Here is a 10,624-nt window from a genome sequence, read left to right as displayed (position 1 = left end):
AACAGGTTGTGGAAGCCCTATCTTCTGCTCTTCTAGGAAACTCTAACGGACTGGCCCAAAACCATGGGCTGGGGTTGGTATTGGACAGTGTTTCTGTTTTTCTAATTCCCCTCTGGGATCCCTCTTTGGCAAGAAGTCCGTCTTCTTGCTCTGTGTGCATGCAGTGATACAGCTCCTGGCCTTTCCTTCTCATTTGTACACATTAAAACATAATTAATTTTCAAGTAGCCCAGCGTTACTTTGTATTTCTAAAATAATGCATTTTACATTTCTCATGGTGAGAATTTCAAGCACCAGAGCCTGGACATTGGAGAAGATAGCTTTGGGAAGAAGGAGGGAGGCCTCCTAATGCCTTTGAAGTTCCACAACAAGGAAGGTGGCCTCAGCAGAAGACCTGTCCTATGTCCACTCCATGGTTAAGCATCGCTGGTAGGTTTACATGTACTCTCTTCTATGGAAATAGCCTGGGCTTCCATAATAAATAGCATCCTTAAACCTCAACTGCAATTTGCTCATATCTTAAGACCAGAAGCCTCAACCACATCATCTGCCGCAATTACGTGGGCATAAAACCTTTCGGTTTGTTAGGATTTGATTTGCTCATCATGTTTAATGAAGGGCCATTGAACAGAGACAATTGCATCACCCACGTAAAGGTAAGAATTCGCAGTACACAGCAAGTGGAGTAAGTAAAAAGCAATTGCCTTCCAGACTTTGTGAGAAGCTAATTGAAACTTGGCTGTTTTCTCAAAAGACCCAAGTTCTTCCAACTATTAGTATACAATGGCCAAGTAGCTGTGCAGAAATCATAGTTACTTTTACTTAAGATGTGGGAATAGTTGTGTTTTCCAAACTCTAACCTCCACTTTTAAAGACACAAGGATACTTATCTCTGGATTATTCCACTGTGACTGAGGTAGAAGCTATAGCAATGGTTATAGGGATCCCCATGGACACATTTACTAGTCTGTGACACACTATTCCTTTCCTTTTCTTTAAAAAGTGCCGTTGTCAGATTTTTCTCTTTTGAAGCTTGGGGCATAGAAGAAGGAGAGAAGAACACAAGGTAATTAGAGAAAAGCTAATGAATTCAGCTGTTTGCTTTATGTTATTTGATCTCATCCAATAGGACTTTAATCGGCTTGGTACTGATTTTAAACGAATATGCCCATGCCACATCTCACTGATGGTGGAATCATTTTAAAGGTAGAGATTCAGACAAGGCACGGTGGCTCACTCCTGTAATCCCAACACTTTGGGGGGCCGAGGCGGATGGATCACCTGAGATCAGGAGATTGAGACCAGCCTGGGCAACATTGGGAAACCTGTCTCTACTAAAAATACAAAAATTAGCCAGGCACATTACAGGTGGTACGCACCTGTAATCCCAGCTATTAGGGAGGGTGAGACAGGAGAATCGCTTGAACCTGGGAGGTGGAGATTGCAGTGAGCCGAGATTGCACAACTGCACTGTAGCCTGGGCAATAGAGCAGCAGAGCGAGACTCCGTCTCCAAAAAAAAAAAAAAAAAAAAAAAAAAGAAATAAAATAAAAATAAAAATAAAAAAGTAGAGATTCAGGCAGGAGGGGCAGAAAGTTGTGGATTGTGATTGTAGAGGAAGATATCAGTACCTTCAATGCATTCACCCTGGAAGACCACATGTTTGCCCCAAAGCTGCTGTCCTAAGCATGTTTGAAGCTTCTCCTTGGAAATGACTTCCAGAGTCACCCAAGAAAATGCACATTATTATTTTGCAGTCACAACGTGTTTCTGACCCATTAAAGATGCTATGCAGCTTGGTTATTCACCCTACGCACTAGGTGTGGTTTCAAATGACATCTGGCTGGTTCCAAAAATAAACACACCCTTAGAAGATGAAGACTGGCCTTCAATGAGGATAACCAAAAGAATGTGTCCCAGGCTGTGAGGGCAAGTTTGAAGGAAGGGTGATCTGAGAAATGGCAGATCTCCTGTAGGAAAAGAATTCTTGTATGGCAAGACTTAATATGTAGCTTCCAAAAGGAACAACTTGGAGTAGTATCTTCCAGAATTTGAGCACTGATAGATTAAACATAAAATCCTCATATTTCCTACCTCCATCTGGAACGCATGAGAGCAGAGCATCTGCTTGCCAAAATGTGCCAATGGTCATAAAATGCCACTTCACACACATGACATAGTGGTGGCTTTGCAGGGCCATATACTTTGGAGAATTAGGCTTGGATATTTCTCCATCAGATTAACCAAGGGTTTCCTTTTTTTTTTTTTTTCAAGCTTCTAGTGGGTACAATGCATTTTCACTTAGTAAACTTCCTTCTATCAGCATAGAAGTGACTTTTGGTTCTTTAATAAGTAAAAAACAGGCTTGTTATTTTGTGGCCCATTCTAATTTAGGATATTGTCAGCACTGATTGAATTCAGTGGAGCTCAATCTGTATTTCTGCATTATTGCATCTCAGTACTGAAAAGATTGGAAGAGAGAGACACGTAATATGAAAGAGTGTGGACATTAGAATTACAGACATCTGTTTTGAATCCGGGCTCCATCACGTAGGAGCTCTGTGACCTTGGGAGACCTCTCAGAGGCTTGGTGTCCTTATCTACAAACCCTTGCAGCATTTTGAGAGGACTGAAGGAGCTGGTGCATATGAGGTGTCTGGCACAGTGCCTGGTGCACAGTGGAGACTCAGCAAGCAGGACCAATCACCAGTGACAGAGTCACACTGTGCACGGGCATGCAGCACAGTGCTTCATGCAGAGTAGGTGCTCCCAAAATTTTAGTTTTCTTAATGTTCTTGTGAACACTGAATACTAGTAGAAACAGAGGTGGGTGGCTTCCTGCAGCCCCATAAGAAGAGGGTAGAGTTGCCTCCATCTGCCTGGATGGAACTGCAAAGGGATCCTGAGCCAATGGCCTTATAAGTCCTTTCTGAGGTCGGCTTCCAGGATTCCCTATCACATAGTCTAGTTTCTAGATGGGTTTCCTCACATGGCGTTTCTCACAGAGTCTTAATTGAGTACGAACTGGATGAGACACAAGCCTTTCCTCATTTAGGAGAAAGAGGCACTGACGTGCCCCCTACTCTGGGGACAGGGCCCAGCTGTCACTCTAGCTCAACGTCCCATGGATGAGCGCTGCTGTGGGCAAGGTTGGTCACTTTGAAGCCAAACCATGAAGCTCTTACTTAACCAATCAGCATGTTTTGTGAGGAGTCCTGACTTAGCAAGAAGCCAGAGTAAAACATTTTATGAGGTATAGGACTCAGGTGAATTGGCTAAATAACAAATGGAAAAATCAGCAAAGGAGGTAAAAAGGGGGAATGCTTGACACGGTTGCCACACCCACTGCTGACAGAATATAAAGCCCTGGAGAGGACCAGGGCTTATCCCAGGGAAAAGGAATCAGGTTTTGAAACTGACTTCCAGAGCTCCACTTCCTCCCTGCACCATGCCCTACAACTTCTGCCTGCCCAGCCTGAGCTGCCGCACCAGCTGCTCCTCCCGGCCCTGCGTGCCCCCCAGCTGCCATGGACGCACCCTACCCGGGGCCTGCAACATCCCTGCCAATGTGAGCAACTGCAACTGGTTCTGCGAGGGCTCCTTCAATGGCAGCGAGAAGGAGACCATGCAGTTCCTGAACGACCGTCTGGCCAGCTACCTGGAGAAGGTGCGTCAGCTGGAGCGGGACAACGCGGAGCTGGAGAACCTCATCCGGGAGCGGTCCCAGCAGCAGGAGCCCTTGCTGTGCCCCAGCTACCAGTCCTACTTCAAGACCATTGAGGAGCTTCAGCAGAAGGTGAGGAGGTGGGCCCCACACTGCCAGCTTAATGAACTACTTATCTATATTTAACATACTAACCTGTGAATGGATCTAAGTCTGTTCACAGTAATGCTGAGAATGGTAAAGACATGGATTCACTGGCTTAGGTATGACATCAAGTAGTCTTAGAAAATCTGTTGTAGAACCACAAGGGAAGGATGCAGGCTGGTGTTAGAGTGAAGCATTAGACCAAAATCAGTCATAACAATCTTATATGACTTCTTACTCCAAACTGGAATATCTGATTTTTTGGTTTGATTATGATATCCTGGTTTTGTTTTCAGAGCATTATAGCATTTTTAAAAAGTATGCACCTGATTTATTTTCTATGCTAAGAATTTCCTAAGTAAATCTCCAAATATTTAAAGCCTTTCAAAGCTTCAGCAAAAGATAGCATTTATGGCAACACAAGAGAGTCGTTGACTCCAGCAGTATCTACAGACATATGGACCATCCTCTAGAGCAGCCATGTATACAGATGACAATATGGGTCCATCCATTCTGGAGGAGAAGTGGATATAAGTAAAGAGTCCACAGAGAATTGGGACTGGATACCTGGTGTAGGTTAGGGAGGGATCCCAGAAGAGGCAATATCTGAGTAGGGTTTGAAGGATGAGTGGGAGTTTATATCCAATTGTACAAGCCCTTGATTCTTGGAGGGAATTGACTGTCCACTGTTCTGTAGATCTGGAAAAGCAGATGCCAGGAAAGGGTTGTGCTATTTGAATATCATTCATTTATTTACCCAGAGTTGGAGAGTATTAGGCACAGTGCTGGGATGGGGGATAATATACTGAGTAAAATGGTCTCTTTCCTTCAGGAGCTCACAGTCTAACAGGGCAGATAGATGTGGAAACAAAATGATCACACAAAGGTCATAAGAAGTGTTATCGATTAAGTATGTGGGTTACACAAGGGGTCCTGCTAGTGGGTGAGGGCATTCTGGGTAGAGCAAGAAGCTTTTTGCCAACGCATGAACAAGGGCAATATGAGGGGAGAGTGGAGAGAAGTCAGCAGGTGGAACAAAGTTGGTATGTGTGTGGGATAACCAACTTGTTCTGGCTTGCCTGGGACTTTTCCCATTTTAGCATCCCAGGAAACCCTCAGTCCTGAGTAAACTGGGATGATTGGTCACCCAACCCTTGGGTGACCCTTGGATGCCCAGTAACCTCAATTATTGCAGGAAGTCAGAAGCAGATAAGAATAGAATTCATGATGAATTCACATTGGTTGTCCTGGTTTTGAAATGGTCAGTTTTATGATCAAATCCTCCTTTTATCCCAGAGCTGAAAATCTGGAAGGACTCAAAGCTATTTGGGAGGAATGTGGCTGAAAGAAAATAGCATTTCACTTTAAGGCACAAGGCATTTCTTGGTATAACCCATTTCATGATTAATCCTATCCCCAGATCCTGTGCAGCAAGTCTGAGAATGCCAGGCTGGTGGTGCAGATCGACAATGCCAAGCTGGCTGCAGATGACTTCAGAACCAAGTAAGATTTTCCTAACCATCACAGTGGTCTCATAATGGACAGGCTGAATTGCAAAGTGATGAGCTCCCTATCCTGGAAGGGTGGAAGAAGAAATTTCTGGATGATATTGGGAGGATTCTTGTATTGGGTTAGGATTAGGTTAAATGTCAAAGCCTCTTCAATAGGTGCTCAGATTCTGTGTTTTAAGGTTTTTTTTTTTTTTTTTTTTTGAGATGGAGTCTTCCTTTCTCATCCAGGCTGGAGTGCAGTGATGCGATCTTGGCTCACTGCAACCTCCGCATCCCGGGTTCAAGTGATTCTCCTGCCTCAGCCTTCCTAGTAGCTGGGATTACAGGCATGTGCCACCAGGCCCCGCCAATTTTTGTATTTTTAGTGGAGACGGGGTTTTACCATGTTAGCCAGGCTGGTCTTGAACTCCTGACCTCAAGTGATCCACCCACCTCAGCATCCCAAAGTGCTGGGATTACAGGCATGAGCCACTGTGCGCAGCCCTGTGCTTTAAGTTTGATTGTAAGACAACATCCGTTCTTCTTCCTTTTCAACCCAATGTCTGGACTAAGTTTAAAAGTGATTTTCACATTGATCTCTTTGTATACGTTAGTCACTGTCAACCCACCAAAAAGAAGTTATTAAACCACAAAAACAGAAGGCAAAATCCATTTCCTTTCAGAGAATCAATCAATACTTTTAGGTATGACCATTATTACAATCATGAGAATCCTTTGCATTTTCCTGGAATCTTACAGTTTACAATATAATTTTACCTATATCATCTTCAGTCCAACCCTGTGAGGTGTTAGTTTTGTCTTCATTTTACAGTTGAGGAAATCAAGGCTCAGAGAGATTAAAGTATCTATCTACAGTCATTCAATGACAAGACTGGCTCTAACTGACTCTGAATTCAGTGTTTCTTCCACAACACTAAATTGTTTCTTGGCAAGGCTGGAAAGGATGGCAGGACAACCTGGAGCAGGCTTACGAAGGGCGCTGATTCACTTGAGATGGCAAAAACAGCAGGGCTTAGTTGACAGCAACTTGTAAACAAGATTTTTAGAACAAATGCAGTTCATGTTAGACTAAACTATCCACAGGCATCCCACCAATACCTTTTATGTGTGTCTCAGTGACAAAATAGGCCTTCTCACTCAGTACAGGAGTATTTTCTCCCTTAATATTTTTAAAATTCAAAATATTTCAAAATATAATAAAATTGACTAAGTCAGCCAAGTAAAGCCTAGGAAACAAAGACTTTTTTTTTTTTTTTTTGACCTCTTTTGACCTCTGGCTGTGTGTGCAGGTACCAGACGGAGCTGTCCCTGAGGCAGCTGGTGGAGTCTGACATCAACAGTCTGCGCAGGATTCTGGATGAGCTGACCCTGTGCAGGTCTGACCTGGAGGCCCAGGTGGAGTCCCTGAAGGAGGAACTGCTGTCCCTCAAGCAGAACCATGAGCAGGTAAGAGTCCTAGCCCCCAATATCCCAATACTGAGAGCTCTGTGATCCCCCTGAATAGGATAAGGTAGGTCTTGATTTGCTAAGCACCCTAGACCTAACAACATTTTGCTGGTTGCTCAAAACGTACTTTGGGACTTGTTGGGGAATGAGTGACAGCTTCCCTTTTTTACATAAAGGAGTGTGGTAAGCTGACCTATTTCCCCTTGGGACCCAGACATGTAAGGCTGAAAGATCACACAAATATCTTTAAACTACTGTCTACTGTTTGATGCTATCTATTAGCTTCTGAAGAAGTGCCGTGTTAAAGACCGAGACTGGAAGGAGATAGAAAATATTCTTATACTCTGTTTCATCTAGATAACTAGAACTCAAGCTGGATGAATGGATGGATGGATGAATGGATGGATGGATGAACTGAGCGATGGGAAAAACAGAAGAAATGAAATAACTCAAATAATGGTTGACTCAGATCTCATGGCTGAATGCAATACAGGAAATCAGATGCATGTCTCAAACATTAGATGTTTTCATGATGAAAACATGTGTCATACTCTAGTAGTATCCCATGAAATAAATAGGAGGAACGAAACCTGGTTTCTCTATATTTAAGTAGCAACAATTGTAAGCCAATTATCATGCCAGGCTCATCACTGAGCAAAGGGGAAATAAAAAAGAAATGATAGAATCTTAGATTGGGTAGAAATACTAGCAATCATTTAATGAAGCAGCCTCATCATACAGATGAGGGAAGGGATTCAGAGAAGAGGCCAGAATCTCCAGAGGTGGCAGCTGGGCTTCAACTCATGTTTCCTAAGTTGCAATGCAATCCTCTTCCCATTATATTGAACTGCCTCAAAGAGGTTATTGATAGACTTCTTTCTGTGGGTTTATTTCTTCCCTTTTCTCCATTAGGAGGTCAACACCTTGCGCTGCCAGCTTGGAGACCGCCTCAATGTGGAGGTGGATGCTGCCCCTGCTGTGGACCTGAACCAGGTCCTGAACGAGACCAGGAGTCAGTATGAGGCCCTGGTGGAAACCAACCGCAGGGAAGTGGAGCAATGGTTCGCCACGCAGGTGGGCATCTAAGCACATGGCCACTCAGGAACTGAGGCCCACCCTACCGCCCTGGAGGCAGGGTCTGATCCTTTCTCCCCTTGGGTGTTTCAGACCGAGGAGCTGAACAAGCAGGTGGTATCCAGCGCAGAGCAGCTGCAGTCCTACCAGGCGGAGATCATTGAACTGAGACGCACGGTCAACGCCCTGGAGATTGAGCTGCAGGCCCAGCACAACCTGGTGTGTATTGTTCAGCCCTGCTGGTGAATGATGGGAAGTTGGGAGGCAGAGTCCTGGGGACATCCTTGGGGCCACACACTCTCCTTAGCTCCTTGGAACTTGTGAGTTTTTTGGAACTCCATGGAGGAACCCTACAAGGAGCAGCTCTCTGACATTCCTGATCTTCCCCACCACAGCGAAACTCTCTGGAAAACACGCTGACGGAGAGCGAGGCCCGCTACAGCTCCCAGCTGTCCCAGGTGCAGAGCCTGATCACCAACGTGGAGTCGCAGCTGGCGGAGATCCGCTGTGACCTGGAGCGGCAGAACCAGGAGTACCAGGTGCTGCTGGACGTGCGTGCCCGGCTAGAGTGTGAGATCAACACGTACCGGAGCCTCCTGGAGAGCGAGGACTGCAAGTGAGTACCTGGTGGGCGGCACCCCTGCAAGGCACAGTCACTATTCTACTGTAGGATAAAACAGGGACTTTGAAGATAAAGTTTCAGATGCCAACCTGTCTGTAGAGGCCAGAGTTTTATATTACAGCTGTGGGAAGTATTGGATATTTATTGCTAACATTACCCGGGCTAAATATATTTTCTTTTACAAAAGATAGACATGGGACTTGACTGCTTCCTCCAGCAGAGATTTTTTGGATGCTGATGGGCAAATAAATCTTTCTATCTTCAAGACTGTCTTGTCACCACAAAAAGGAAAACAAAACTGTAACAATGATCACTTTTTCTGATTTAAATGGAACTTTCAAATCCTCCATTTCATTAATTCTTGTTAGAATCATCTGAGGCAGCAGAATGGGACTCATTATCACCATCTTATAGATGAGCATTTGAGTGTCAATAGGGATGATGATCAATCACTATCAATACGGCAATTGCCAGCGAACATAATATTTTTACGAACACAATCTTGTGGAATTTTCATAATCCTGTGTGGTTGGTACTACCAGTCCTACCTTACAGGTGGGAAAGCTGAGGCTTAGAAGGAGGAAGTGACTTTCTTGTGTGTCCAGGGTCATAGAAGGAAGGCTGGCATTCCACCTTACATGTTCTTTGCTCATTTCTGCCATTGTATCAGAACTCTGTAGAAGAAGTGATCCAAACAAGGCATGGCTTCCTAGGACATCAGAGAACGATTTCTGCTTGTTTCTATGTTTCTTTGGGTTGAGCCTCCCTTGTTTGAATCACCCTTCTCATGCTGACAGTATAATGCTTCTGCATCCCAGGTTGCCCTCCAACCCCTGCGCCACCACCAATGCATATGAAAAGTCCATTGGATCCTGTGTCACCAATGCTTGTGGTCCTCGTTCCCGCTGTGGGCCCTGCAACACCTTTGGGTGCTAGATACTCTGGGGCCAGCAGGAGTATAGCATGAAGACAGAACTACCATCGATGGGCCAGTTCCACATCTCCGACAACCATCAGCCACCAGACCCCACCCCAAGGCATCACCACAAATTATGGTCTGGAAGGAGAACAAATGCTCAGCGTTTGGGTCTGACTCTGAACCTAGGCCCACTTGATCCTCCTCACCCCAAGCCCTTCTCCTGTACTCAGTTTGGGTTCTGATGGTCAGAGGTTGGAGCTGTGACAGTGGCATACGAGGTGTTTTGTTCTCTCTGCTGCTTCTACCTTTATTGCAGTTCCCCAAATCGCCTAATAAACTTTCCTCTTGCAAAGCAGACATGATTCTCATTTGTATTCATTATTTTCAAAGTGTTGACTCTCTGTGTGCTTCTTATAAAGCCACTTGAAAGCAGAAGGTGGACTTTATAGGTTAATCATCTCCTAAAAGGTCTTCATCACCTTCATTAACATTCATTAAGCACAGTGAGTCCCAGCATCCACTTAGGCCAGCATAAAACAAGTGGGATCACTAGGACAAGAGGCCTCATCTGAATATGATAAACATATTTCTCATGGGACCTTACTCAGTAAAATGCAACGGATAGCATCTCTAGACAGTTCCACTCTTTCTTTTAAGTCCCTACCAGAGGATGACAGAAGTTAATATTTATTGAACACCTACCAAATACCAGGAATTGTGCTACTAATTTTTTCTCTTCCTCACAGTGAGGAAGGATCAATGGCAGGACTGAACCCAGAGTTCACTCTCTGCTTGTCAGTTACACGTAAGGTGTGACTATGAGAGGATAAAACTGATTTCAAACAAGCACCCAGAGTTTATACATCCTCCTGGGGAGACACAATGCTATTAGTGCTCAAAGCATCTTTGAAACTCTCCTTTGTGAAATACTGAATAACTCAATACTAAAAAGCACCACCTTGCCATCTTCCATATTTGAGCAATACCCAACCTATTTTGAAAGTGTTTCTTTTCTCACTTGAATTGTTTAACCATGGGAACTACATATGAATTTTGGGACCCTCCCCCTCAAAGTTATTTAGAGTCAAATTAGGATATTACAAGTCAGGTGTCTGCAAATGCTAACAGTGACCACTTTACTGATGCCTGGCTCCTACTGGTGCCTAACTGATGTCTAACCAAGGTTAATGGTTCCCATCACTGTGCATGTTGTGGTTTGTGCCAAGGCCACTCCCCCAGTCTGC

At 44.4% G+C, this 10,624-nt stretch overlaps 1 protein-coding gene across 1 annotated transcript; it reads left to right on the top strand.

Annotated features, from left to right (window-relative positions):
* Positions 1-3,326: 3,326 nt before the first annotated feature.
* LOC705939 (keratin, type I cuticular Ha3-II) lies at positions 3,327-9,735 on the top strand. Its single transcript, XM_001105203.4, has 7 exons — positions 3,327-3,796; positions 5,229-5,311; positions 6,609-6,765; positions 7,678-7,839; positions 7,933-8,058; positions 8,235-8,455; positions 9,280-9,735. The coding sequence occupies exons 1-7, from the start codon at positions 3,449-3,451 to the stop codon at positions 9,395-9,397; spliced, it is 1,215 nt and encodes a 404-aa protein (XP_001105203.2). The 5' UTR covers positions 3,327-3,448; the 3' UTR covers positions 9,398-9,735.
* The last annotated feature ends 889 nt before the right edge of the window (positions 9,736-10,624 follow it).

The sequence above is a fragment of the Macaca mulatta genome, chromosome 16, assembly GCF_049350105.2.
Source record: "Macaca mulatta isolate MMU2019108-1 chromosome 16, T2T-MMU8v2.0, whole genome shotgun sequence".
Taxonomy (NCBI): Eukaryota; Metazoa; Chordata; class Mammalia; order Primates; family Cercopithecidae; genus Macaca; species Macaca mulatta.
Note: the sequence above shows the minus strand (reverse complement) of the source record. Positions and strands in the feature narration are given on the sequence as shown.

Coding starts and splice junctions, on each gene's coding strand:
- LOC705939 (XM_001105203.4), top strand. CDS start 3,449: ATGCCCTACAACTTCTGCCTGCCCAGCCTGAGCTGCCGCACCAGCTGC. Junction 5,312..6,608: donor GCAGATGACTTCAGAACCAA/GTAAGATTTTCC, acceptor CTGTGTGTGCAG/GTACCAGACGGAGCTGTCCC. Junction 6,766..7,677: donor TCAAGCAGAACCATGAGCAG/GTAAGAGTCCTA, acceptor TTTCTCCATTAG/GAGGTCAACACCTTGCGCTG.